The sequence below is a fragment of the Nyctereutes procyonoides genome, unplaced genomic scaffold (assembly GCF_905146905.1).
Source record: "Nyctereutes procyonoides isolate TBG_1078 unplaced genomic scaffold, NYPRO_anot_genome, whole genome shotgun sequence".
NCBI lineage: Eukaryota > Metazoa > Chordata > Mammalia > Carnivora > Canidae > Nyctereutes > Nyctereutes procyonoides.
In genome coordinates, this window is record NW_026575131.1 from 57252299 (window position 1) to 57280254 (window position 27956).

General features: G+C 62.6%; 1 protein-coding gene across 2 annotated transcripts; it reads left to right on the forward strand.

Moving 5' to 3' along the window:
- The first annotated feature begins 4325 nt into the window (after positions 1-4325).
- On the forward strand, positions 4326-27767 carry REXO1 (RNA exonuclease 1 homolog). 2 transcript variants are annotated; one of them, XM_055343519.1, is made up of 16 exons: positions 4326-4594; positions 16910-18663; positions 19425-19529; positions 20346-20556; positions 22610-22773; positions 23110-23241; positions 23352-23475; positions 24177-24290; positions 24387-24524; positions 24644-24757; positions 25280-25353; positions 25563-25673; positions 26121-26236; positions 26337-26475; positions 26620-26740; positions 26832-27767. In XM_055343519.1, exons 1-16 carry the CDS (start codon positions 4438-4440, stop codon positions 26918-26920), a joined length of 3663 nt encoding a protein of 1220 aa, XP_055199494.1. In that variant the 5' UTR covers positions 4326-4437; the 3' UTR covers positions 26921-27767. The 2 variants fall into 2 exon arrangements, with proteins under 2 accessions (XP_055199494.1, XP_055199495.1); XM_055343520.1 differs by lacking the exon at positions 4326-4594 and adding an exon at positions 4871-6750.
- Positions 27768-27956: the final 189 nt, after the last annotated feature.

The following is a 27956-nucleotide window of genomic DNA, read 5'->3' on the forward strand; positions in this document are numbered from 1 at the left end:
GGCATGATCCTGGAGTCCCGGGATCGAATCCCACATTGGGCTCCCTGCATGGAGCCTGCTTCCCCCTCTGCCTGTGTCTCTGCCTCTCTCTCTCTCTCTCTCCCTCTCTAGGTCTATCATGAATAAATAAATAAAATCTTTAAAAAAATAAATAAAATCTTTTAAAAAATAATAAAGTAATCAATTTTTTTTTTTTTTATAGTCACAGAGAGAGAAAGAGAGAGAGGCAGAGACACAGGCAGAGGGAGAAGCAGGCTCCATGCACCGGGAGCCCGACGTGGGATTCGATCCCGGGTCTCCAGGATCGTGCCCTGGGTCAAAGGCAGGCGCCAAACCGCTGCGCCACCCAGGGATCCCAGTAATTAATTTTGTTAATGTGAACTTCCTCTAAATAAAACAAAGGAACAATCCACTGAGTGGAATAAAGCCCAGGGGTACCCTGCCTTCCATTCGCCTCTGCCTGCGGTTCTTGTTGTCCCCACCAGAGTCTAAGCCCAGGGGGCACGTGTCACGTGCAGTCCTCTGCATCCCCCTTAGAGTCGAGGCCATGCTCATTGCATCACAGTCATTGACCCATTTTACAGAGACGTGTCGTAGCCCCCATGTCCGGCTGGGTGCCGACCCTGAGGTCCCGGGTCGGTGAGTGGACCGCTGGCAGGTGAGAATGAAATCCCTGCGTGGTCGAGAGCGGGGGCCTGCGGGGCTGCGGGGTGCTGGTGCCCGTCCCGGGGAGCCAGGGGAGTGTCGCGGGAAGAAACCCACCTGTGTCCTTCACTGCGACCCGCGTGGCTCCCCACGCCCTCCTGCCTTGGACAAGGACCTTCACGGAGTCACAGCACCAAGCTCTCCCGCCTGGGTGCCTGTGCAAGAGAGTCCCAGGCAGGGGGGCCTGGGGGACTCATTTGATTGAGCCTTAGTCTCAGGTCATAATCCCGGGGTCCTGGGTCGAGCCCCACGTCGGGCTCCCTGCTCAGGCAGGAGTCTGCTTCTCCGTCTGCCTCTGCTACTCCCCACCCAGCTCAGGCTCTGTCTTGCTCTTTCTCTCTACTAACTAAATAAAATCTTTAAACAAAAGAAAGTCTCATGCCTAGAACCCCCCCCCCCCCGCAATACTGCACGCAGCCTTCCACTGTCAACACTCACTGCATTTCAAACCAGGGACTCTTGCTGATAGGCCCGCAGAGGCAAGAGGTCTCTGCCCCAGGGCCCACTGGCGAGCCAGAAGACATTTTTGTTTTTTGTTTTTGTTTTGTTTTGTCTTGTTTTTGTTAAAGATTTCATTTATTTATTCATGAGAGACACACAGAGAGAGAGGCAGAGACACAGGCAGAGGGAGACGCAGGCTCCATGCACCGGGAGCCCGACGTGGGACTCGATCCCGGGTCTCCAGGATCTCGCCCTGGGCTGAAGGCGGCGCTAAACCGCTGCGCCACCCAGGGGTCCCCAGAAGACAGATTTTGGACAAAAAATTAGATTGTGTCCTCTGGAGCAGTCATCTCTGACCCTCTCCATCCCACCTGCCCTCCATCACTGTACCGCTTAGTTATTTTGTAATTGTGGTAAAAATACGTCACATAAAATGTTCATTGTAACCGTCTCTGAGGGCAGCTCAGGGCACGGAGCACTCACCCCGCCGTGCACCCCCCACCCACCCCCATCTCCAGAACCTTCCATCTCCCCATACGGAGGCCCTTCCCAGGAAGCACTGAACCCCCCCCCGCCCCCGCCCCCGCCCCTGCCCCACCCCTGGCTCCCACCACCTCCTCTCTGTGTCTGTGGACGGGCCTCCTCTGGGGACCTCCTGGGAGTGGGGTCCTGCAGGAGGCGTCCTTCTGGGTCTGGGTCTCCTCCCCGAGCCCGATGTCCTTGGGGTCCGTCCACGTCGGGGCAGGTGTCCGGGCCCCTTCCTTTCTTCTTCGGTGAATAGTAACAGTCCATTAGCTGGATCTACATTTTGTGCATCCAGTCACCCGTTGATAGATAACGGCTGTTCCCCCTCCTTGGCTACTGTGAATCCTGCTGCTGTGAACAGGGGTGTGCACATAACTCTTCGGGACCCTGTTTTCCTTTTTTTTTTTTAAAGATTTTATTTATTTATTCATAGAGAGAGAGAGAGAGAGAGAGAGAGAGGCAGAGACACAGGCAGAGGGAGAGGGAGAAGCAGGCTCCATGCAGGGAGCCCGATACGGGACTCGATCCCCGGGTCTCCAGGATCACACCCCAGGCTGCAGGCGGCACCAAACCGCTGCGCCACCAGGGCTGCCCGGGACCCTGCTTTCCATGCTCTCCGATACGCACCCAGAAGTGGGGTTGCTGTGTCATATGGTAGTTCTAGCTTTGGACTTTTTTTTAAATGTTTATTTATTTATGATAGTCACAGAGAGAGAGAGAGAGGCAGAGACACAGGCAGAGGGAGAAGCAGGCTCCATGCACCGGGAGCCCGACGTGGGATTCGATCCCGGGTCTCCAGGATCGCGCCCTGGGCCAAAGGCAGGCGCCAAACCGCTGCGCCACCCAGGGATCCCTAGCTTTGGACTTTTTGAGGACCCTCCATCCTGTGTTGCAGACTGGCTGCAGCATTTTGTAATCCCACCATCAAGCAATGGGTCAGTCTCAAAAAAAAATTTTAAGTAAACGCTATGGCCAACCCGGGGCTCGAACTCACCATCCTGAGATCAAGAGTCCCAGGGCCCATGGACTGAGCCCACCTGACACCCCATTCTCAATAGTTCATTAGGATGTTGGCCTTCCCCACCAGGCTGTGAGCCTGCCCTCGGCCCACCTTGTCCCTGGTTTGTCTGGTTCAAGGGAGCATCTAGGGCAGAGGCTCACATACAGCAAGCACTCGGTTTCTTGTGAGCAAATGTGTGAGAGCAGGATTCCTGTGGGCGTGCCGGTGGGCGTGAATGTAGGCGTGCACGTGGGAGCCCAGGTGGGCGTGAATGTAGGTGTGCATGTGGGAGCCCAGGTGGGTGTGCAGGGGGGGGCCAGGTGGATGTGAATGTAGGCGTGCACGTGGGAGCCCAGGTGGACGTGAATGTAGGCGTGCACGTGGGAGCCCAGGTGGGCGTGAATGTAGGCGTGCACGTGGGAGCCCAGATGGATGTGAATGTAGGTGTGCATGTGGGAGCCCAGGTGGGTGTGCAGGGGGGGGCCAGGTGGACGTGAATGTAGGCGTGCACGTGGGAGCCCAGATGGACGTGAATGTAGGTGTGCATGTGGGAGCCCAGGTGGGTGTGCAGGGGGGGGCCAGGTGGATGTGAATGTAGGCGTGCACGTGGGAGCCCAGGTGGGCGTGAATGTAGGCGTGCACGTGGGAGCCCAGGTGGGCGTAAATGTAGGCGTGCACGTGGGAGCCCAGGTGGGCGTAAATGTAGGCGTGCACGTGGGAGCCCAGGTGGACGTGAATGTAGGCGTGCACGTGGGAGCCCAGGTGGGCGTGAATGTAGGTGTGCATGTGGGAGCCCAGGTGGGTGTGCAGGGGGGGGCCAGGTGGATGTGAATGTAGGCGTGCACGTGGGAGCCCAGATGGACGTGAATGTAGGTGTGCATGTGGGAGCCCAGGTGGGTGTGCAGGGGGGGGCCAGGTGGACGTGAATGTAGGCGTGCACGTGGGAGCCCAGATGGACGTGAATGTAGGTGTGCATGTGGGAGCCCAGGTGGGTGTGCAGGGGGGGGCCAGGTGGATGTGAATGTAGGCGTGCACGTGGGAGCCCAGGTGGGCGTGAATGTAGGCGTGCACGTGGGAGCCCAGGTGGGCGTAAATGTAGGCGTGCACGTGGGAGCCCAGGTGGGCGTGAATGTAGGCGTGCACGTGGGAGCCCAGGTGGGCGTGCAGGGGGCGTGCAGGTGGGAGGCACGAGGCCCTCCCTGACAGCCAACTGTACAGCAGGGCGGGGGTGGGTTTTCGGGGGAACTCTGGGAGATGCGCCCGCAGGACTCGCCTCCTCCAGCAGGGGGCACTTCAGGGCAACACTAATAAAACGCAAATTAGAAGCAAGGGAATGACAGCTGGGTCCTGAGGGAGGTTTTTTTTTTTTTTTCTTTCTGGTCAGGCGCGCGGTGGACAGCCCCGGCGCCGTCGGGGCCTCGGGCCGAAGATGGCTGAGCGGCCGCCTCGGGGGGCCGGGCGGCGGCGCCGGCGAAGCCCCCGGAGGCCGCGCGCGGCCGCCATCCCCGCTCCCGCGGCCGCCTGTCCCGGCCCAGGGGTGCGCGACGCGCCTCGGTCCCTCGCGGGCAGGCGTTCCCGGGCAGGCGCGCCGCGGGCAGCCGCTCCCGAGGTCCCTTGCGGCGGCGGCGTCCCGGGGGCCTGCGGGGGCCTCGGAGCAAGATGGCGGCGGCGGGGTCCGTGAGGCGCGGGCGGCGGCGACCGCGGCGCCAGTGAGCGGCCCGGGGGCCCGGGCGGCTCCGGGCCGGGGTCCGGCCTCGGGACGGACCATGCTACGCTCCACCGGCTTCTTCCGGGCCATCGACTGCCCCTACTGGGCTGGGGCGCCCGGGGGGCCCTGCCGGCGGCCCTACTGCCACTTCCGGCACCGCGGGGCCCGGGGCCCCGGCGCGCTGGTCGGCGGCGGAGCGGCGCCCCCCGCAGCAGGTAACGCCCGAGCCGGCTCGGCTCCCCGGCCCAGGCCTGGACTCCACGGCCGCGGCCTTCCCGGCGCCGTCGCCTCGGCCCAGCCGCCTCCCCACGCGCTGGCGGGCGTCGTCCCCGCGGCCGGGACCTCCCCCCCCCCCGGGAGCCCGGGAGCCCGGGGCCCGGCGCGGGGTGTCGGGGAGCCTCGGTGCCCGTGGGCGCACGGCGTGAACGGCGGGCGGGGAAGCCGTCCTGGGCCGTCGCGAGGGCGCAGGCACTAACGCAGGCCGAACGCCGAGCGCGGCCGGACTCCGGTGCCCCCCGCCCCCCGCCCCCCCCCCGCGGCGGCCGCTGCCGCGTCGGGCGGTCGTAGCAGCACCCGCTGGAGTCGAGTCGGAGTCCGACGCGGCTGGACCGGGAGGCAGCGGCAGCCGAGCGGCTGGGCGGGCGCGGCGCGGGCTTCCAGGCCTCCCGGGTTTGCGCAGAGGACGTTGGCGGACTGCGCGTCGTCCGTCGTCCCTTCGCGCTGGATGTCACCGTCCTGGCGGTTTGCGGAAGGCCGCGGGTGCGGTGGGCTTCTTGGAGGAGGTGTCACGGGGAGGACTAAGTGCTGCCGTGCCCCTCCCTTCGGGGGGCGGCTCGGGCTCCCTCGGGTGACCTCTGCCCTCCAGGACCCACTTGCCCTTTCCCTCCTCATCGTGTCTCGGCTTCGAGTTTTCTCCCCAAAAAAGCGACCACGGTCTCCGAACCTTCTCCCTCAGGGGGGCGCGACGGCTAGCCTCAACCCAGAGGCCCCTTGCCCCGTGTGGCCAGGAAAAGAAAAGTAGCATTTTCTAATCTCACGGGAATGTGCTCGGGCCCCCTGGCACCTGCAGCTGTTTGCAGCCAGCCCGATGCGAGCAGTGCCCCCCTGTCTGCCTCCGCACCTGTGCGGGGAGCCGGGGGCTTGAGAGCCGCGTGAGCGCCGGGTGTGGCCCCTGGGGAAGCTGGTGTCGGGGAGAAAGGACACGTGTGCCCGCTGGTGCCTGGACGCGGATCATGGTACTCCCGGCTCCGGTGCGGGCCAGGGAGGGCGGGGAGTCGGCGCCCAGCTCTCCCGCTGAAGCGCAGTTTATTTACCGCCTGGTGGAGTGTGTAGCGCTTTGCAGAGAGCCCCCTGATTTCTGGGGTCCTCACGGTGAGTCCAAAGAGGGCAGGACCACACCCTTAGGCCTCTGACACGGTGACTCGGTGACTCGGCCCCAAGTCCACATGTTGCCTTCCAGCCTCCCGAACTCTGGGGTGTTGATTTCTCGCCTCATGCGTTCGTTCTTCCCAGGGTAAGTCACATCGCACATTTCTTCCTGCCTCACAGATGGCCAGTGTGTTTCCCGAAGGATCGTTTTGGGGAACCTGTTTAGTGATGTGGTCCTGTCTGCCCCGCTTGCCGTGGGGGAAAAAACGCAGCCGCCTACCTGTTTCCGCAGAAGGTCTGCGTGTTCCTTTTGCAGGAAAGGAAAGGAAAGGAAAGGAAGGGGGTCTGCTTTCTGGTAGAACCCTGCGTCCCCCTGCAGAGGGGCAGGGTCAGTTCCCAGCTCAGCCTGTTTCTTGCTGGGGAGCCTCTCCGTTTCCTTCTCTGTGGCATGCTCACGGGGTCGCTGCCCTCTCGGGAGGCCAGGGGAGCGTGTGTGCCTCGTCCTTTCCCTCCCTTTCCGCTTCCCCTGCTCCAGACTTTGACAGGCCCCGTTTCCTCTCAGCTGGAAGAGGCTGCAGCAGTCCAGATGTGCAGGCCCAAGCAGAGGTGCTCTGGCAAGGGTGGGCTGGGCCCGGTTTGCTTGAACTCATTTTTAAGCAACAAAGTTGCTAAGGTGCTGGGTGGGAGCCGCCTGCAGGTGGGCTGTGGGGGTCCCTGTGAGGCCCAGCACCTCCAGTCTTGGGCCAGTGGGCACCTGAGCCTTGCAGTGGAGTCTGAGGCCAGTGAGGGGGCTGGGCCGGGATCCTGTCCCTTCCAGCCCTGCCCCCAGCCCACCCCATGTGGGCTGCAGGCTCTCCAGACTCTTGCGTGGTATTGTCCAGTTGGCAGCACACCCTTGGGTAGGCTCTAGGACTCTCAATGGTAGGGATGATTGTCCCCATTTTACAGATGAGCACACTGAGGCCCAGAGATGGGGAGCCACTCTCCTGTGTGTGCATGGCTGGTAAGTGGGGGATGGGATTGAGTCTGGGCAGTCAGGCCCTTGCCCCACTCACCTCTTCCTTCCAGTGCCAGCTGCCGAGCACCTGTGAGTCCCGCACACACCCCAGCACCCCGTGTGTGTCAGCCCATGCTCTGCCCTGGGGCTGGCTGGGAACAGTGAGACCTGGGAAAGAGAGCAGTAGGACGTGAGCGCTGAAACCTGAGGACAGGGGTGGTCATGGCTACGTGGTGGGGGCAGCCCCCCCTCCCTGGGCCTCTTATTAGGCCATGGTTGGGGGGAGCTTATGGTCTGGAGAGCAAGCCTTGTTTCTCAGGGAAGCTCCGAGCCCGGAAGGTCAGGCAGAGAGGGGGATGGAGCCAGAGAACTAAGGCTTCGAGCAAAGGGTGGAATTTCTTTCCTCTGTGTGAGCTGGCTTGGAGCAGGAGGGGTACAGCCGCAGTAACAGGCAGTCCCCAGGGCATGGCTGCGCTGAGCAGATCCGCCGGCCACGCTGCCCCTCAGCTGCTCCCTCCTCGGGCAGGGTGCCAGCGGGTTTCGTGTGGGGGCGACTTCTCACTGTCACGTGATGGTTTCTTCAGAGATGCAGTGGAAGTGTGCTCTCCTGCATCCGGCACTTTCTCAGCACCAGTGAATTCTGCGGAGATTTCTGTCCCCTGATACCGAGAGAGAACAGATCCTGAGAGGACCTCAGCAGCCAGCAGCGTTGCCTGTTGTGCCTGGAGGCCCGGCGGGGGTTGCAAGGAACCTGGAGTGTCTTTGCTAGCCGGTGGGCAGCGTGGCCTTGAGTTCGGCCCACTGGGGCCTCCTGCTTAGTCTGGGGTGGGAGCTCTGAAGCTGCTCAGAGGAACAGTGGGAACTGGACATTGGGCCAGGCCTGCTCTGGGTGGGCAGCATCCCTGGCCCCCGCCTGCTCAATGCCAGGAGCACCCCCAGTTGGGGCGCCCCCTACCCTGGTTGCGATGATGACAGATGTACCTAGGCATCGCCTGGCGTCTCTTGGTCACAGGCTGTTTCTTGCTGAGGCCCCTTTACTTTCTTTTCAAGCGTCACCCCCCCCCCCCCCGCTGCTTCCCCAGGAAGCCACAGCCCCCAGGGACACAGTCGTGCGGGCTCCCAGAGGAGAAGCCTGCAGCACCGTCGGTGCTTCCATTGTCTTGTAGCTCTTGGCTTTCGTGAGGATGGGATTAGAGGCGAGGTGCTGGGGTGTTCAAAGCGCTGAATTCACCACTTACCGCGGGCTGCGTCACAGTTGTGGTTTTGGGCGGCAGAGTCCCAGCCGGTTGAGGCCCACCCGTTGCTTCTGTTCATAGCACTTTTCTTCAGGGCTCAGAGTAATGTTCATTTTTAAAACGTTGGACAATACTGAAAAGTCAGAAGAAACGTGATTTGTAAATCGCCCCGAGTCCTGCCCCTGCCAGCTTGCTGTGCTCCCTCCCCGCCTTCCATAGAAGAGGCTTTGTGCCCTTTGTAGTCGTGATCCTGTGCACTGATTAAGTTGGATTCTGTTTTCTGAGGCGTGAGGCCATCCTGGGACTGTACCTCCCGGGTTCCCACACCTGGCCGCCTCTCTGGATGGCCTGAGAGCCTTTAAAAAACAAAAAACAAAAAACAAAACCCGCCTTCTTGCCCTGATCTTGGCTTGAGCCACACATGTGTTGCTGTGTCTGCCCAGAAAGCTCCTTTTGTTATTTTAATTATTATTTTAAGATTTTTATTTATTTATCCGTGTGAGATAGAGAAGCAGAGCCACAGGCAGAGGGAGAAGCAGGCTCCCTGCGGGGAGCCCGACGTGGGACTCGATCCTGGGTCTCCCGGATCTTACTCTGGGCTGAAGGCGGCGCTAAACCGCTGAGCCACCCAGGCTGCCCTGCTTTTGTTATTTGAAAGTGTATCTGCTTAGTGTTAGCAGAACCTTGAGTCTCTCCCTGCAAACCTGCCCCCAGGATTGGCGCCTGGGGAAGTGTGTGGTTCAGTTCAGTGGTGCCCTGGGGTGGGGGGGAGGCAGGGATGCTGCTCAGCCCCCTGCAGTGCCCAGAGTGCCCCTTTCCCTACACACGCAGGTTTGTCCAGCCCTGAACTGAGATGGAGGAACCTGATGAGCACCCAGCCCCTGGGGCAGCTGAGAGGAGCTTGGGGGACCTGTGCCCCCCAAGTTCTCCAGGGGCTCCAGAGGAGAGGTGCGAGCACCATGGCTGGCTTTCAGCCCTCGAAGGTGGAGGGCAGCCCCAAATGCTGGCATCCGGCTCCCTCTCCGTTTTGCAAAGAGCCTATCTTGGGGGAGGGGTTGGTCTGTCCTCCAGCTGCCGGTGGTGGCTCCTGTGCCTCACTTAGCCCTTCTGTAAAACGGGTGATGACCTGGGCTCTCCATGGACAGTGTCGTGGGAATGCTCTCCTGCGTCGTCGTCCCCACCCACCCCTTGTGCACTCAGGGCCCCCTTTCAGGGTCACACTGGGTGCCACTGAGGTGTGCGCACAGGATTGTCTCAGCTCTCTGCCTGCGTGTGCAGCGGGGCGGCCGGCTGGTGTGGTCTCATTCACACCCGAGAGCCGGATGCTAAGAGGGAAGCGAAGATGGGGAAGGAGGTGCTCGGGTCCCTGGGGCCCCAGTGACCCCGGAGCCATCTGGGGCCTGCGGGGCGTCGGGGGTGGGTGTCTCTGCCTGCTTGCTCTCCCCCTCCCCAATCGCAGCCTTCCTCAGACTTTCTGCCGTGGTTGGCCAGTGTCTTTTTAGGAAGCAGGTGTGTGCTTGCCATTTGAGGGCCTTTGGTCTGGCGGCTTCCCCAGGTACTGAAGTTTTCTGGAAACGGCCGCGTGAGCACCTGGCCACAGCAGGCTGGGTGGGGGGCAAGCAGGAGGAAAAGCCCGGAGCACTTCCAGGGGAAACTGCACGCCCGCTTGTGCTTTAGTTTACAGGACAAAAACAGGGTGGGAGGCTGCTGGGGGGCCCAGAACCTGGGTGCTCTGCGGTGGGGCTTGGGCCTGACACGTGCTTACACGCAGGGGTACCTGGGCCTCGGGGTCTTCTGCAAAATTGGGAGCTAGCCCTGGGACCCTCCTAGGGCTCTTCTGGATGCGTCTGAATTCAGTACCTACCTGTGGGCTGGGGTCCAGGGCAGAGAGCAGGGGTTGCGGGGACATCAGGTAGGTTTCCCCAAATAAATGGTTACGGAGCTGGGCTTTGAAGGATGAGTAGAAGTTTGCCTCGTGGCTGGAAGCAAAGGTGGTGGTGGGGGGATGGTAATCCAGGATTGGGGCAAGGATGCAGCGCAGTGGAAGGCCCGAATGTTCTCTTGTGTGGTTTGGAGGGACTGGGGATAGAGTGGAAGGGCACTTGCTCCCCAGCATTGCTGCTGCCCCCAGCAGGTCCAGCAGGGGTCACTGTTGTCACACTGACTCCTAATCGCCCTAGAGCTTGTTGCTGCTGCTGCTGCTGCTGCTGCTGTCTGGCCACTCAGCCCCGGAAGACGGAAATAGGGGGAAATAGGGGGCTGTGCGTGGAGCCGCTGGATCTCCTGTGTGGCTGCTGGGGGCCGACTGTCCCGTGGGACCGTGTCCTCCAGTCACCACAGGGGCCTGTGTCGCGGGAGTACGTGCACTCAAGGCATGGGGGGCCCGTGACCCTCGGCCAGTATTTCTTTTACTCCCTCCCTCCGTCCACAAAGCTTTGCAGACATTTGTGCCGGCCAGCTCACCGGAGGCCGAGGTGTAGACAGGAGCCAGGTGGTCAGCATGTCGAGCTCCGGGACAGCAGGGGACATGGAGGGCACATCTGGGCAGCACTGGGACTGCATTCACTCCAGGCACATCCTGGTCATGCTTGTCCCTCGGGGCCAGATCCGTCCCTACCCAGTTGGTCACACATCACAGTTGTTTGTCCTGAGAGATGTGTGTCTGATTCTCTAGCCGAGTGGCCCAGAGAGCCCTCAAAGAGCAGGAATGTGGGTACTATTCCAGGAGGCAGGACCCGAAAGCCCTGGGGCCTCCTCCCCAGGCGCCACTGTTACAGCATTGTGCTGGGTACCTAGGGAAGAGCACAGGCCTGCCTGAGCCGCTTAGTCCTACCAGTTCTGCAGGGAGGATCTTGGAGGGCTGCCTGGAGGAGTCGCTGAGGTAGAGGCTATCAGGCTCTGGGCAGGAAGCTGATTCCAAGTATGAAGGAGAAGAGGGGGCTGGCCCACCTGGAAAGCCTACCCTCACCACTCTTCCCCGTCACCTACCTGTGTGGTCAGATAATAAAAGGCACTGATGCTCATGTGTGACTTTGGTGTGTGGGCTTTTTGCTGGGGGACACAGCTAGCTGCCCCCACGTCTTGACTCCATGTTCCAGGAAGAGGATGCTGCAGTGTTCTTGGGCCTCCCGCTGGCCGGGGCACCTCCCAGGAGCCTGTGGTGTGGAGGAAGGTGACCCCCGGGATAGCCACTGGCCACCCGTGTTTGGGGAGTTGGAAGCGTCCCAGGACCGGAGTGAGAGAATCTGTAAAATGTTCTGTTTGGGGACCGTGAAAGCAATTTTGTGCCCCCCACACCCCAGGGGGCATAACCAGCCCAGTTGGGGATCCCTGGGTGGCGCAGCGGTTTGGCGCCTGCCTTTGGCCCAGGGCGCGATCCTGGAGACCCGGGATCGAATCCCACATCGGGCTCCCGGTGCATGGAGCCTGCTTCTCCCTCTGCCTGTGTCTCTGCCTCTCTCTCTCTCTCTCTCTCTCTCTCTCTGTGACTATCATAAATAAATAAAAGTTAAAAAAAAAATAACCAGCCCAGTTATGAGGGCAGCAGAGAGGAGGCCCCCTGCCGGGAGGCCCGTGTGACCACCACAGCCGGTCCCTCTGGCGCTCTTCTGCGTTTTCTTTTTTCTTTTTTTTTCTTCTTCTGCATTTTCATGCTCTTCTGTGTCTTCCTGGGTTTCCTTTGGTTTTTATCCTGCCCCGCATGCTTCCCTGCATGTTTGCAGCGTAGCTGAGCCCCCGGTGTGTTTACGATGGCAAGCAGGCTGTGTGCCGGGCGGTGGCTGCTTCCAGGGCACTCTTGTCTTGGTCCTCCCGGGATCAGACCTCGGGAGGGGCAGCCCCATAGCGGGGTGGCCAGTGATGCCCAGAGGGAGCCGAGCTGGGGGGTGGTCTCAGGCCTGGCGGGGGCCCTCTTTCCCTGGGAACCCTGGCCTTGTCCTTCTTGGGGGGGGGAGGCTTTAGAGCTGAGGGCAGCGAGGGGAGGTTGTCCAGTGTCATCAGACTGTCCTGGAGGTGAAGGTGGACCTCAGGCTCTGCTCCCCGAGGCATAGCCCAGCCTCATTGTCAGGCACGTAGCATGTGTCTCCCGTGTGCATCTACTTACATTGGCTGTCGCCGTTCTCTTCCCACGGGTCTGGTGTGCCCCAGGACTCTCCCCTCTGCTCCAGAATGGGTGAATGGCCAGGTACTTTCATCCTGGACTTCAGGCTCTTGCCCTGTCGAGTGGGGCACTTGGATGTCCAGGTGTAAGGGCGTCCTACCCAGGGGAGATTTTGGGCCTGGACAGAAGGAAGGTCCTCAGGAATAGAGCCTTTGGGCCTGGAGGGAAGTAGTGACGCTCCTAGTGCCTCTGAGGACTTGGGGAGTGGCCAGAAGAGCCCAAAGTGAGGGGTGGGTGCTTGGGTGCTTGGACCCTCTGAGCCCCAGTTGGCCACCCACCCTGCATTCCAGCCAAGCCGGGGCTGGCTGTGAGCCAGTGCCCTACCTACCACTGTGGTCTTATGGGTACGTCCCCCCACCACCACCACCTTGTAAGGCCTCTGCCCCCTACGCAGCTCCCGGAGCCTGGGTGGGTTTAGTCTCTCCACTGATGAGCCCTTGTGTCCTGGTTATCTCGAGTGCTGAGGGACTGACTCCTCCCTGTGTCCCTGCCACCCCCATGCAGGGTCAGCAGGCTACGGCCGCCGCCACCGGGGTTGGAAGACCGTCCCACTAATGTTTTATCAGAGCACGAAGCCGGGGTGGGACCACTGTGCAGTGTGTGCTTATCGGCTTTGGACCTTGGGCAGAGTGGTGGGAGGGCTGGGGCGACAGCCAGCCCTTAGGAAGGCAGAGATGGTCGTTGGCAGCACCAGGTCTCCCTTCCAGGTGGGAGAGGACCTAGGCTCTGGGGTCAGCCCTCTCACCAGCTGGGTGAAACTTAGGGAGCAGCCTGGCTGGCCAAGACTTGGCCTTCTTATCCGTGGAATGGGCTGACTTGGGGCTGACGATGTGAGGGGAAGCCTGAGCGGCTCCTGAGGTTCACGGTGGGGCTCACAGACCCGCCCCAGTGGGGCCTCTGTGCTTGGCCATCGTTAGTTCCACGTGCCTTTACGGGAGGGTGTGTAGTGTTGTCTGAAGGTGGGGTGCGGTGGGAGCAGGGGCAGAGCCACGGATGAGGCCCACGCCCGGGGGTGTCCCGGCAGAGGTAAGGTTGGGAGGGATCTGAGGCAGCTACACCACTGCCCCGTCTGTTGCTCACTCAGCCCCGTGTGGTCTCCACAGTGACCCTTGCCCCAGCCTTGTGTGAGTTTTTGCACTCAGGGATCTGCAGCCTTGGAAAGTGGGGGTTGACCTTTCCTTGTGGGGTCGGGGTGCTGGCATCCCCCTTTGCTGGAAGCCTGTCTCAGGAGCGAATGGTCAGAGTCGGGACACAGGAGCCGGGGAAGGGCAGCTCTCTCCTTGGGCATGGCCTGGGGGGTGTGGGGCCTCTGCGGGCACAGAAGCAAGGCTGGGCCTAGGTGTGCTGGGGGTGGGCAGTGGGTGTGGGAAGAGGGGTTCGTGACTTCTTCCTCAGCCTAATTAATCTTGTTTACCAAACGCACGCTTACCAGGTGCAAACCCCCAAAGGAACCGCCCCTTGGCTTCCATCCAGATTAATTCTGCGATAATTAGGAGATGCCTTCCAAGGTGCCCCATGGCCCTTCCCAACCTCTGTGACTGCCACCCACCCAGAGCCCTCCATTGGGCTCTGTCAGGTGGGTGGGCACGGCCCATGGGCACCTGCAGCTCGTAAACCAACTGAGTCCTGACAGGCTCCCCACGGTCCCGGCCCTTGGAAGCAGGGTGGGGCAGGGGGCTAGAGGCCACGAGGGTCCCCTTCCCAGAAGCCTCAGGTAACCTAGCTCTGGGCTCCGTGTGCTCACTTTAAGCCACAGGTTTGTAGCAGCTCCTGGCAGCTATGCTCGAAGTTTCTTGACCTGTCTGGAGCCCCTCAGGCTGCTGATGAAGTCTTACAGGACCTGAGGCCCCAGTGGGGCAGGGTCTTGACCTTCTTAGGCACTCCGAGGGCAGTTTCTTTTGCCTTATGGTGGGGGAGGCAGCCTCCAGCTGGGGCTGAAAATGCCCCATGTTGGCAGGCTCGGGAATGCTCGTATCAGGGGGCTGGGTGCTTGGACTGGGCTCAGCCAGGAGCTGCACCCCCTTCAGAGTCTGAGCTGCTGGGACCCTGAGTGCACTTGCCCCTTCTCATCTGAGAGGCCAGGCTGCCAGGAGGCTAGAGGAGGTGGAGCAGGTGTGATTGCCCTTATAATGTCAGTACAGGCTCCAGGGTAGGAAGACAGGCCTGCCTCAGGTCCCCTCCCCTGAGGGCCCCCCCTTTGCAGGCCCTCCTCCTTCCCTCCCTTGGGGTCCCCCCTAAGCACAGATGCACTTGGGGGGAGAACCCTTCTTTTCAAAGTGTGAAGTGGCCTGAGGTCTGAACTTGGACCTCATCACTCTGAAACGGCTGAGGGGCTCCTGGTGATGTGCATACTGTTTGTGGCCCTACTGCCCAGTGATGGACCGTCCGTTCATCCCGAACAGCCCCTGGGGGAGGGGGATCCCTGCTAGGCAGGCTGCACTCTCGTCCCCACAGCAAGGGCAGGAATCTTAGCCACAGGAGGGAGGATGGGGAATGAGCTGGGCTGGATTGGAGGCCCCCTGAGAACTGCCAACCCAGCCCCTCGCTGGGTGTGGGCCCCTCCTCCTCGCTGGCAGCCCAGACTTCCGAGGGGAAGGCTTTGGCTCCTCTCTGTTCACTCCGGCGGACTTGGCCCAGAGTGGGCCTCCCATCCGTGCATTTGGACTGGTGGTGGGTCAGGGTGGGCTGGGACGACGGCCTTCCATCTGGCTGGTCCCTCCACCTCTGAGCAGCGGCGGCCATGCATCCTGCCCCGAGTGAGGGGAAATGACCACTCCCCAGTGCCCCACTCGGTGGTGGTGGGTGATGGACCGGCCTCCCTCTCTCTGACCCATGGTCCTGGCCCGTCCTCGGTGGTCTGAAGTGAAGCTACGCGCTTCTTTCTTCTAAGTATAATCTAAACTTGGGTTCCAGGGTAAAAGCCAAACAACACGCCCACAATGATCCCTTTCCCTCCCTTGGGCCCCAGGCCCAGCCACTGTGCCCTACAAAGCTCCCTGTGGTGAAGGCCGGCGCCCAGCCGTGCCGGTTTCTTTCCACGGCTTTCCCGCTCCGTGGTGCTGGAGTTTCCTGGGGCTGCCGTAGCTCGTCACGTTGGACGGGGGGCCTTAAATCAAGACTCCTTCTCGGACAGTTCTGCAGGGCGGAGGTCCAGGATAGGTCCCCCTGGGCTCCCTGCAGGTGCGGGCAGAGCGTGAGATCTAGGGAGGTTTTCTCTTGAGACGCTTCAGAGTGACCTCTAGTGAGACCTAAAAAGTTATTTGAGTATATAGTTGATACACGAAGTTATGTTACTTTCAGGTGTACAACTTAGTGCTTCAAAAATTTCATTGTCATTTTATAAAATGTGTTGTTAAATTTTAGATAGGATTTCTAATGATGAACCCGTTCGATTCTGGAATGTTTGAACATGGTGTATTGAGTATGGCATGTTATCCTTCTCTTGGAATGTTGGGCTTCTTTTGCTTATGTTTTATTTAAAGTGTCCATAGTTCTGTCCATAAGTGAGAGTCTTCTGGGAGTTTTGTGCAGACATTGGTGACATGGGTGCTGGGCTCATAGCATAAGCCCTGGAAGATGGTACATAACCGGAGTCATCTATCCCACCGTCGCTGCTAGGGGTGGGGACCCTTCAGGTTGATAGGAACATTAAAAGGACGGGGTCCTGGGACGCCTGGGTGGCTCAGTGGTTGGGCACCTGCCTTTGGCCCAGGTCGTGATCCTGGGATCCAGGATCGAGTCCTGCATCGGGCTCCCTGTGAGGAGCCTGCTTCTCCTTCTGTCTGTGTTTCTGTCTCTCTCTCTGTGTCTTCGTGTCTCTCATGAATAAATCTTTAAAAACAAAAAAATAAAAGGACAAGATCCTGAGCTTGAGCTCCACGGTGGGTGTAAAGATTACTAAAAAAAAAAAAAAAAAAAAAAAGTTATGAGGACATCAGCTTTGCTCTCCACCCCACTTGGTGTTTTCAGAGTGGAATTTGAACGTACAATGCTTTCTTTTTCTTTACACCGTGAGACCCTTAGCAGATACCATCCTGCCTCACCTTTTTCCTTAAAAGTGTTGTCGGGCTCCCTAGCGGTGGTGGGCTTCCACTTTCTCCTGGCTTATGCACAGCCCCGTGGACTTCACTACAGGGAGGCAGGGAGCGTGTTTGTGGGACAGAGCCTTACAGGTGACACCTCTGCGGCGGCCCTCTGCTCCCCTCCCACCCAAGCCTTGACCCAGGGAAAGCTTTGGACGTCCCCCCCACCCCCTGGCCCCACTGTGTCTGTGTCCTGCCAGGCTGGCAGGCCCTCTCTGCACAACCACCCAGCTCCTGTCTGCAGGAAGTAGCATGCTGCGGCTTCCCTGAGGGCTGGGCCCACGGGGAATCCCATTCTGGCCCCAGCTCCTGGATTCCATGTGTCCAGCCGGTGAAATGTCCCTCCTCCATCGTGCCAGTGCCACAACCTGCACCGCGAGCTGTGCTGTGCCAGGAGTAGTGCAGGCCAAACGGCCATGGCTCTGGGGCCCAGTTGTGCTTCCTCAGCTTGCCTGGCAGCCTGCGTGGGCTGGGGCCTGTGCGGGCAGGGAGGGGGAGCCCACTGTGGAAAACTCCACCTTCTGGCACAGCCTCCCTGGGGGTTTGCTGGAGGCCCAGCCCCCCATTGATTCTGGTTCTCTGCGGGTTCTGAGCTTTGGGCCTCGGGGCTGACGCCCAGGTCGGGGGTGGCCAACTTGTTGCTATTTAGGGGCCCGCTCACCGCTCCTCTCTCCTGCTTCCCGTTTCAGGGCTTGGTTATGATCCGTACAACCCCGAGCTGCCCAAGCCCCCCGTGCAGAGGGAGAATGGAGCCCTGGGCAGAGGGGACGAGCCCCGCTCAGACATCCTGGAGCTGGAGCTGGTCAATCAGGCCATCGAGGCCGTGCGCTCTGAGGTGGAGCTTGAGCAGCGGCGGTACCAGGAGCTCCTGGAGACGACCCGTGAGCACAGCTCAGCCGAAGCCCCCGCCGTGGCACCGCGAGGCCCCACCACTTGTTCCGCCGCTGGCCTGGATGAGGACGCCTTCCCGCTGTCCTTCGATTACAACCCTGGCGGCCGCCCCGGCCTGTCGAGCCCTGATGCCAGCTACCAGCCCACCCCTCTGGCCACTGCTGCCGAGGCAGGCAGCAAGTACTCACTGGCCTCTCTGGATCGGGCGCAGGGCCATGGTGGGGGGGGTGGCAGTGCCCTGGAGTACGTCCCCAAGGCTGTGAGCCAGCCCCAGCGATATGGCCGCCCCATCCCCAGCAGCAAGTATGTGTTGGATGACTCCAAGCCGTCCACAGACCTGGAGTATGACCCTCTGTCCAACTTCTCTGCCCGGCTGCTCAGCAGAGCCAGTTCTAAGGATGACAGGGCCCCCAAGAGGCCCAGGGGCTCCCGGGGCAGCGAACCCTACACGCCTGCCCTCAAGAAGCCCTGCGACCCCTTCGCCGGCTGCGATGCCAGGTTCTCAGACTCAGATGATGATGCCGCCGCGGCTCCAGTGGACGGGCCCATCACCACCAGCCCCCCCAGGGCCCAGTCGGGCACCGAGACCAAGGCCCCTGGGCAGCCCGGCTCCAGGGAGGGCCAAGACACTGAGGAGGGTGGCCTGCGGGAGACCAAGGAGATGGCAGTGCAGTATGACGTGGAGGACCTCGGGCAGCCCCCCAAGGCTCCTGCTGGGGCGCCTGTGGCCAAGCCCAGCTCGCCCGCCAAGGCCACCCGGGAGCCTGGCGGCCCCAAGCAGGGAAGACCCAAGAAGAAGAAAAGTGGGGCACTGCCTGTCACCACCCATAAGGACAGCGCCCGGAAGAAGGACAAAGGCAGAGACGGAGAGCACGGGAGGCCGGCCGGGAAGCCCGGGGCAGACCGGAGGGGCCCGCAGGCCGGCAGCCCCCGGCATAGGGCTGAGCAGCCCGAAGGGACCAAGAAAAAGCCATCTTCGGCCACCCCAGTGGCCAGCTCAGGGAAAAGCCGGCCCGACCGCGGGGGTGCCCACCAGCTGCCAGTCAGGACAGGTGGGAAGACCCCATCTGGGAAGCTGGCCGAGCGGAAGGCCCGCTCGCTGGATGAGGGTGCCTCCCGGGATGCCCCTAAGCTGCAGAAGCGGGCACTGAGCCACGCAGACCTCTTCGGGGACGAGAGCGAAGACGAGGGCCCCGGGCCCACAGCGCCCCCCGTCCCGCCCCACCTCAGCTCCGACTCCGACTCCGACTCCGACAGCAGCCTGGGCAGCTCAGCGGCTCAGGGGCCCCGGAAGCGCCTCAAGGCCCCTCCGCCTGCCCAGCCCACCCCCGCCCCCACCCCCACTCCCGCCCCTGCCTCACCCTCCTCCTCCTCCTCCTCCTCCTCCTCCTCCTCCTCCTCCTCCTCCTCCTCTGAGGCCGGTGAGAGTGTGGACTACTCGGCTCTGGAGAAGGAGGTTGACTTCGACTCCGACCCCATGGAGGAGTGTCTGCGCATCTTCAATGAGTCCACCAGCGTCAAGACGGAGGACAGGGGCCGGCTAGCCCGGCAGGTGAGCCCCCTGCCCAGGGCTTGCGGCCTCTGTGGGGGTGCTCCCCTCCTACGGTCAGGAGCCCTTGGGGGCTGCATGCTGTGTGCCATCCCCCCTCCCACCCTTGTCCACTGCCAGGACCCTGAGGCCCACCCAGCAGGGTCCCGCAGTGGTGTTCTGCCTCTCCCCCTTCTCTCTCCCCTCCCTTCCCCATCCCCCCCACACCCACTGTCCAGTGCCCCCATGTCGGCCACCAGAGGGAGCTTGTGTTCGACAGAGCCCGCCGTGCTGGTCCCTGCTCTGAAACCCACATCTCATGTGAGGGTTGCAAGGTCCCGCCTGGGGTGCTCTGTCCTTTACTGCCCTGCTCCGTTCACAGACCTTTGAGGTGTGGCCGGTCAGATCTCTGCACCCTGTTCTCCCATTCTGCGTTTCTGAGCTGCCCCATGTGAGCGGGTGAGGGAGAGGAACCCGAGGCAGTGGTCTGGGCTTGAGACCGTGTTGCCCTCAGGGCTGGGGTGTGTCTGCAAGAGATGCAGGGGGTCCTGTCTCCTCACCTGCGAGCGTGCGGGGTGCGCCCCCTGGCTGGAGGTGAGGGTCCCACATCATCTCTTTCAAGACCTGGGAGCCCCTTCCTTGATTGCGTTCCTGCCTTTCCATCTCACTGCATCTAGGCTCTCGGTGGTTGGTGGTTGGAGCAGCCCAGAGGAGCCCGAGACGGGTGTGGGAGGAGAGGCGAGGCCCGAGGGAGGGAGCCTCATTGAGGGTTGGATGTGTTTCAGCCCCCTAAGGAAGACAAGAGCGAAGACAAGGGTCATTCTGCTCTGACTACTCTGTTCCCTGGGCAGAAGAGGAGAATTTCTCATCTCTCCAAGCAAGGCAAGGAGGTCAGTCTGCCTTTGGGTCCCCAGGGGAGGCTGGCAGGGCAGGGAAGGCCCCCGTCTGCAGAATCAGATCCCTGTGTCCCTCTGCCCATGAGCACACATACACCCGGCACTCCTGTGTCCTGGCACTGAAGTGTGTGGAGCCCACCTCCGGTCTTCGAGCTGTGCTCCCTGCTGGGGGGAAGCGGGGCACAGAGCAGGGAGGGCCCCCTAGGGGACGGGCCCAGCGCTGGCTGTGAGGTGTGCTGTGTGGTCGCAGGCACAGGCCCAACCTTTCTGAGCCTTGGTTTCCACCCTGAAGACAGGAGCAGATGTTGGTGGCTGAGGCGAGCAAGCATAGGGGAAGGCATAGGGGAATACGGGTAGAGGGCGGGCTCCTGGCCAAGCACCTGGGAGCTTTGCTTGATCCAATCGCCAGACCCCTCCCCTGGTGAGGCTGGAGGCTGGAGGTGATTGAATCAAGCGTGATTGGATTGGCGTGCCAATCCAATCAGGGGGCCCAAGGATTCCCACCCACATAGTGGCTGTGCCTATATCAGGGCCAAGGGCACGGCCTGGGCATTCTGAAGGCAGCAGCCAAGAGAGCAGGACCACGGAGGTGCCCTGGGACAGCGAGGCAACATGAGTTTGAGGGCTAACCTGCCGAGCTCGGTTCCTGCCAGGGTATCCAGGAACTCAGAGGAGGGCGCCAGGGCAGCCCACTCTGCCGTGGCTCCGGCGCCCCTGCCCTCCTGCCTGCTCTGTCAGCCTTCGGGCCTACGTGGTCTGCTCTGGGTGCCCCCAGCATACGACCCCAGCCGGGAATTTGTTATCACTCAGGCAGAGCCGGTGAGGAAAGGCCCAGCACCCCCTGCCCGGCCTCCCACTGCCCAGGAGGTGTGCTATCGGCGGGCCCAGCAGGCCCAGAGGGACTCAGCCACCTGGCTCCAGGCTGCCCAGCAGCCAACAGAGAAGCCATCCTCCATCCACATCTCAGCTCCTGGTGAGAAGAGGAGGATCGCCCATGTCCCCAACCCCCGCTTGGCTGCAGGTGAGTCCCAGGGCACAGGGGCTCGGGAGCGACAGGAGGGACCCCAGGCCGGGCTCCGCTTCTGCCAGCGATGGTGGCCTGGCTGGGGCCTTAGTGTGCTTGTCTGTGACATGGGGATAAACGTCTCTCCGACAGTTAGCAGGAGGCCAAGTCAGGCCTGGTGCAGTGCCCAGCGGCTCTGGGCCTTTCCTGGCTTTGGTGCTGGGAGTGGGCGGCTGGCTGAGAGTCTGGGGATGTCTTCCTGTCTTCCTCCCATCCCTTGTCTATCTGGAAGACCCAGAGCCTCCCTCAGAGGCCCTGACCCAGAAGCCTCCCTGTGACTCTCCCTCTGTCCCTGGTCTTTGTGTCCTTGCCTCCCCCGGACTCCTGGGGTATTGGAGGCGGGTGGCCTGGTGGGGGCCAGTCTGAGTGTGGGCACCGGGCTCTAGACGGTGATGCCAGGAACAGGGAGCTGGCCTCCGGGTGGTGTGTGGGGACAGGCACCAGGCTCCTGCCCAAAGCTGGTGTCAGGGAGGCTTTCAGCTCATCGGGAGGGGGTCGGGCTAGATCATGATGCCCTGCTGCTCTGAGGGGCACCTTCCCCCACTAGGGAAGCCGGGTCATGCCTCTGCTGTCTGACGGGTGAGAGTCTCTAAGGCAGCCGCCTCTGGAACGGAGGAGATGTTGGCAGGGTGGGGGGGTGGGCTTGTTCACATGTAGAGTCAGCCTCACTTGGAGAGGCCCCTGCCTCCTGATCGGCTCCCAGGGGCCTCCCTTGCTGTTGGTTTAAACGTTCCCTTGAGTAACTGGCCCGACAAGGCTGTCCCACAAATGCAGGCATCTGCAGCCACTCCCCCCCCCCCCCCCCCACTTTTCCCTGGTGCCAAGAACCTTCTTCAGGATAAGCTGTCTGCGTTCTGACCTTCCCCTCCCTGGAGCTCCTGCCTTAGAACTCAATGGCTAGAGGTGTTGGCTAAGGGGCTTTAGCAGCGGCCAAGGGAAAAGGGCCCTGAACCGTGTGGATCCTTGGACACGGCTCTCACAAACCCACAGCTTCTGCCTGCAATCGGGTCTCGCGGGTTGTCGATGGCCTGGGGCAGCCCTGGCACAGCCCTGGCACACTGCTCGCTGTGCCCACGGCGGGTGGCATCAGCCGCAGGTGGTCCAGTATCCATAGGCACTGTGGCGGCCTCCCCAAGCGACAGGGGGACTCACCTGAGGTCTGGACAGTCCCGTCCGAAGCTCATACTGGCTTTCCTTTCCACGTGTGCCCCGAGTGCTGCGTGGGAAGTCTGAATGAATCTAAAAGCTGTCTCTCCTTACTGAAAAGCTCACGTGTCTGCCCCATCAGCAGAGGCTGCCCCAGTGTGGGCTGAGCCGCGCCAGCCTGCGTGCCGTTGTCCTCCCGGGAGGCCGGGGTCGGGGCCCTCTGCTCTCCATCTGTTCCCCTTCTTTGGGCAGGGTGGGGCCCAGGAGCGGGGCTGGCCAGAAGCCCCAAGCTCACGCAGGCGTGCGCCCCCCCCACCGCCTCCCCTAGTCCCTGCCGCCTGCCCCGGAGCCCTTGGAAACGGCCCCACAGGCAGGCACCCTCTTCCCTGGGGGGCGGGAGACTGTTTGGTTTGTGACCTCATCAAAGGGAACACAGGCAGCAGTGGGCAGGCCGGCTGGTCACAATGACCGGGCCGGGGGGGGGGGAGGGCATCCTATACCCTCTGGTCCTCAGCCCAGGAGCCAGGGCCTTTCCTCCCTCCTGCGTCAATGCCTCGGAGTTGGGGGCCGGAACATGTGGCAAAGGCTCCACCCGTGCCCTGCCACTCGCCGGACCACCCCGGCGGCGACGTTGCCTGAGCCGGCCTCCGGAGCCCCATTTGTGTTTCCCCCTTCTCAATGGACTTGCCCGAAAGCAGATAGAGCCTAATGTCATTCCATAGCCCGTGCCCCCCAGCCCAGCCCTTCCCCCTGTGCTCCGAGATGCACGTCCTGCTGACGCTCAATGACCGCGGCTGCTTGGTGCTCTGCAGCTCAGTGATGGGCGTGCTCTCCTCCTGCACTCACATGCCCTGTGCCCCACCAGCCCCCACAGGTGCCAAGAGGACCCTCGCCGCCAGCAGCAGCCAGCCTCCCAATGGCCCCGAGCCAGGCAGCCAGCCCCTGAAGGCCCGCACGTTGTCAGGCATGGCGTCCAAGACCACCACCACCGTCACCCCCAAGCGCGTTGCCCACAGCCCATCTTTACAGGTGAGCATCCCCCTCCCTGCAGCTCGCTGGCACCCTCCCCGCTCCCTCCGCTCTTCTGTTCATTAAGGAATTCATCCCTGGGGCAGTGTCTGTTCGGAGAGAGCAGGGGGCACAGGTGCCATGTACGCCACCCTGCCTGCCCTTGGTTCCCCTCTGGTCGACACCGCTGTGGTGGTCTGTTGGCCCTGATGAGCCAGTGGTAGCCCTCACGGGCACCGAAGCCCAGAGTTTCCGGCGGGGTCCACCATGTGTGTGTTGTAGCCTGTGTGTTCTGAGAAATGCATCAGAGGACCAGGCAGGGCTGTGCCACCTCCGATGGCTCTGTGTCATCCCTAGAGTTTAAAGAAGCCCATTATTCCGAAAGAGTTCGGGGGCAAAGTCCCCACGGTCATCCGCCAGCGGTATCTGAACTTGTTCATTGAGGAATGCCTCAAGTTCTGCTCTTCAAACCAGGAAGCCATAGAGAAGGTGCGTGACCCTGGCGGGTGGCTGCTGGTCAGCTGAGGAGGCCACGGCTGTCCCAAGTTCGGGGGCGGCCAGGCCCGGGGCCCCCAGGCTGAGCAGTGTGCCGTCCTCAGGCGCTGAACGAGGAGAAGGTGGCCTATGACCGCAGTCCCAGCAAGAACATCTACTTGAACGTCGCTGTGAACACCCTCAAGAAGCTGCGGGGCCTGGTCCCCAGCTCCGTGCCTGGTCTCAACAGTAAGTCAGACCGGGGGGGTGGCCGGGGCATTAATGTCTGGAAGAGTCGGGTTTGTGCCTCTAGCAGGGGGCCCAGGGCTGCACGGGTGGCTGGGGACCACTCTCCCCCAGGCCGTGGGGCCCTGGCCAGCCGGCTTTCTACCGCTCGGAGCGCGGGGAGGCTCTCAGACAAAAAGGTGGGTGCTGGCTCCTGGTCGGCGGGCTTCCATGGAAGGTGGTGTCCGCCCCACACCCTCACTCCTGCATCTTCTCGCTCTTAACCGCCCTCCTTAGCGAGCTGGCTCTCCCGAGCCGGGGGCCGCCTGCTAATGGGGAGGCCTCTTGAAAGGCGAAGCTCGCCCAGCCTGCTGCGTGCATTCAGCTCCGGGAGGACGCGTCATTACTGCCTCTTGAAGGCACATTAAGCCGCCAGTGCGCACACTTCCCTGCTCCCGCCTGGGCCCCCACAGCTCCTCCTGGGAGGCTTCCACGGAGCCCCTGGAAGGCCCCTTGACCTACGTGCCCTGGGGCTTCTGGCAACCAGCAGCCAGTCCCCAAAAAGCTTAGGCGGGGGCAGGGTGACTGCCCAAGGTCACAGGCAGTCTCGCCTCTCTGACAGGGTGGTGAGGAGCTGGCCAGGGGACAGGTCACCACGGAGGGCGGGAGTGCACTCAGGAGGGACGAAGGAGTCTGAGCATGGCTTACTGTCCCCCCACTTCCAGAAACCAGCGGCCGGAGGGTCGTGTCCCATGAGATGGTGCTGGGGGGCAAGTTGGCCACCAAAACCAGCTTCTCGCTCAGCCGCCCGAGTAGCCCCCGGGTGGAAGATCTGAAAGGTGAGCCTGGTCCCTGCAGCCGTCCAGCCAGGCCCTCCCCCTGCTTAGCTGTCTGTGGCCTTGCTGCGGGCTTACTACGTGTCCGGTTGTCCCCAGGGGCCGCCCTGTACGGCCGCCTCAAGGAGTACCTGCTCACGGAGGACCAGCTCAAGGAGAATGGGTACCCCTTCCCACACCCCGAGCGGCCAGGGGGCGCCGTCATCTTCACGGCTGAGGAGAAGAAGCCCAAGGACTGTGAGTGGACTGTGCCCCCCTGCTTGCGGAGGGCCGTCTGGGCAGGGGGAGTGTGCCGTGAGGCGGGGCGCAGCCCAGGGTGGGGGTTCAGGGCCTGATGCCCCCACGCCGCCCCACAGCCTCCTGCAGAATCTGCTGCCGGTGTGGCAGTGAGTACCTCGTGTCCACGTCGGGCCGCTGCGTGCGCGAGGAGGAGTGCTACTACCACTGGGGGCGGCTCCGCCGGAACCGAGGTGAGCCCTCTCTGCAGACACCACACCCCACAACCTCCCCGCCGACTCCTGGTCAGGCTGAGGCTGTCCCTTTGCACCAACACTGGTCGGTTTTCTTTCTGCGTGTCCTCTCCCTTCCTAAGCCGTGTCCCAGCGTGGATGGTGGGGAGGCCCCCCCACAACCCCCAGCCCCCACGCACCCTGGCTCCCACCCTTGCAGGCCACGTGGTGTGCTCCCCCTTGCAGGCCGCCTGCTGCCCACTGGTGGGTGTGCCAGGGTCCCCCCCCATCCCCGAGACACATGTGTCCTTGCTGCCACACCGGGGGAGGGCCCCTCCTCCGGGGTCCCGAATCCTCATTCCCTCAGGGGCCCTGGTGCCCCCCAGGAGAGGAGGAGAGGAGGCTGTAGATGCCCGCCTCACAGGGGCCACCCCTCCTCTGCTGAGAAGCCCCTGCCCCAGCACATCAGGTGCCACGATTGTGCGTGGGAGGCGTGGGACTGGGCTGCTGGGGGCCGGGCCCTGACCTCCTCCTCCCTTTCAGTGGCTGGCGGCTGGGAGACTCAGTACACGTGCTGCTCGGCTGCCATCGGCTCCACTGGCTGTCAGGTCGCCAAGGTAGGTCTCCGGGGCCCTGCTCCCCCGCCTGGGGAGCACCCCCGGCCTGGCTGGAAATGAGGTGCAGCCTGGGCCAGAGCCCGCATCCCCCTTTCCTGTCCTTTGATCCGTGTGCCTCTGATGGCGGCCTTAGGAACAGTGGGGCGTCCCCCAGAAACCACCCGCCCCCCGCCCGCCAGCCTCACGGGCCTTCACCGCTCTGCTCGCAGCAACACGTGCAGGACGGCCGGAAGGAAAACCTCGAAGGCTTTGTGAAGACTTTCGATAAAGAACTTTCAGGAGACGCCCACCCGGGGATTTACGCCCTTGACTGTGAAATGGTGAGTTGAGCGCCGTGTGCACTCAGTGGTGGCCGGGCGCCTGCACCTGCAGCTTGGAGCCGGCGTGGGTCTCAGGATAGAGCAGGTGAGGGGAAGAGCCGCGGACCACGGTGGGGTGCTGGCCTCCCTCGTGCCTCAGGTTGTGTCTGGCTGCCATGCCGGCGTCCTCTGAAAGCGAGCTTTTCTCCCACCGCCGAGTAGAAGCTCTCGTCTCACCCCTTGGCACACCAGGCACACCGTGCGACACAGCCAAGGTCCTCGGGACTGGCTTGCAAACCAGGGGGCTGTTGGGGCTTTGTGAGGGCACCGCGGGTTCGTGCCCAGCCCCGCTCCCACAGAAGGCCTGGAGCTCCCTGGGGCTCGGGGTGCAGGGTGTCTGGCCCGTGGTCCTGGGGGCCGGTGGGGGGCGGAGGGGCATGTGGTCACCTGACCCCTCCTGGCCTGCAGTCCTACACCACGTATGGCCTGGAGCTGACGCGTGTCACGGTGGTGGACACGGACATGCAGGTGGTTTACGACACCTTCGTCAAGCCGGACAATGAAATTGTTGACTACAACACCAGGTGCGGCCCCGACCCCCCACTCCCTGCCCCAGCTCCCAGGGTGGGAACCCCAGATTTGCCTCCCTAGCTACCCTCAGGGCCCCTGCTCTACCCGCCCCAGGTTTTCAGGGGTGACTGAGGCTGACCTCGCCGACACGAGCATCTCGCTCCGGGACGTCCAGGCTGTCCTGCTGAGCATGTTCAGCGCCGACACCGTCCTCATCGGACACAGCCTGGAGAGTGACCTGCTGGCCTTGAAGGTACTGCCATCCCCAGGCTCTGCTTGCCTGGGGTCCTTGGAGGGAGGACACTGGGAGCTGGGTGGGCTGAGCCCCGGGCACCTTCCTACCCCCGCCCCCTGGGGCCCTGGCCCCCGCGGTCTCTGCCCAGCCTCTCGCCCACAGGTCATCCACAGCACCGTGGTGGACACGTCTGTGCTCTTCCCGCACCGCCTGGGCCTCCCCTACAAGCGCTCCCTGCGGAACCTCATGGCTGACTACCTCAGACAGATCATCCAGGACAACGGTGAGCAGGGGGCGGTGGCGAGCAGGGGCAGCGGGGCCCGGGGGCGGGGTGCACCCACGCCAACACATCCCCCACCCACTCTGCCCCACAGTGGACGGGCACAGCTCCAGCGAGGACGCCAGCGCCTGCATGCACCTGGTGATCTGGAAGATCCGAGAAGACGCCAAGACCAAGCGGTGACCGCTGCCGCCTGCCCGCCTTCCCCGCAGCCCCGGCCCGGCCTCTACCCCAGGCCTCTTCCAAAACAGTGCAATAAATCTCGAGAGCTAACCCTGTCCACGTCGCCGAGACATGGAAACAGAGAGAGCGGGAGGAGCCGGCGGCCGAGTGCCCACGCCGAGACCACCTGGAGCCCTGACCCCACCCGGCCCCCTGCGCCGCCCCGCCTCTCTGCCCCCGACTTCTGTCCTCTGGAGACTGCTGCTGATGCCCCATGAGGCTGGGCCAGACCCCACCTGGCACCCAGTGGGCCCTGCTGAGTCCCCGGCAGCCAGGCCTCCCGCTCCGGCCCCTTCTGCCGGGCAGGCTTTTCGTGGGTGTGTTTGAGACAGGGGTTTCTTTTTTTTTATTTTGTATTGTTATTTTTATTATTTGTAATTTAAATCTGACGACTACTCGACTACTCGCACAGTTGTCTTTCCCCAGCTGGAGAAGCCCTGGTGCTGCCTTCCCTGTGGGGGGTGGGGCAGGGGGGAGGAGTTGGAGGGCCGGGAGCCGACAGCTGGCACCTTGGCAGCCACCAGGACCGAGAGTCCAGCCCGGCCTGGGCCGGACGGGTGGGAACTGGCCTCCCCAAACCCACCTGGACTCCGTGACCTCTGGGAACCAAGCCAGCCCCCCTGCCCCCCACCCCCAGGGCCTCGCCTTCCGGACCCCTCCAGGGCCCATCAGCCTCTGGACCCTGTCTTCCTGCCAGAGCCCCGCCCTCCCCCAGGGGCTGTCTGTAAAGGCCTGCAGCCCCCCTAGGGCCCTGAGCCCCGAGCCCCAACCCGAGGCAGGGACGGAATAAATGTTTGTATGGATTTTAGCTCCCTGGCGTCGGGTGGTGTTCTTGTGCCAGACGAGGCCCCATGCAGGCTGTCCCTGTGGTCAGGACGTGCCCTGACCTCCGTCGGTGCCTGAGCAGTGCCGGGACCTGCCACCCTGGCCCAGGGGTGCTCTGGGCCCTAGAGCTCTGGGCGGTCTGGGTGTGGGGCGTGTCACGCTCTGGCCCCCG

What these genes read in the sequence shown, in the direction of transcription:
- REXO1 (XM_055343519.1), top strand. Translation starts at nt 4,438, where the DNA reads ATGCTACGCTCCACCGGCTTCTTCCGGGCCATCGACTGCCCCTACTGG. An exon ending in TCTCCAAGCAAGGCAAGGAG is followed by an intron (nt 19,530 to 20,345) that starts GTCAGTCTGCCT and finishes GTTATCACTCAG; the next exon opens with GCAGAGCCGGTGAGGAAAGG. An exon ending in ACCAGGAAGCCATAGAGAAG is followed by an intron (nt 23,242 to 23,351) that starts GTGCGTGACCCT and finishes TGCCGTCCTCAG; the next exon opens with GCGCTGAACGAGGAGAAGGT.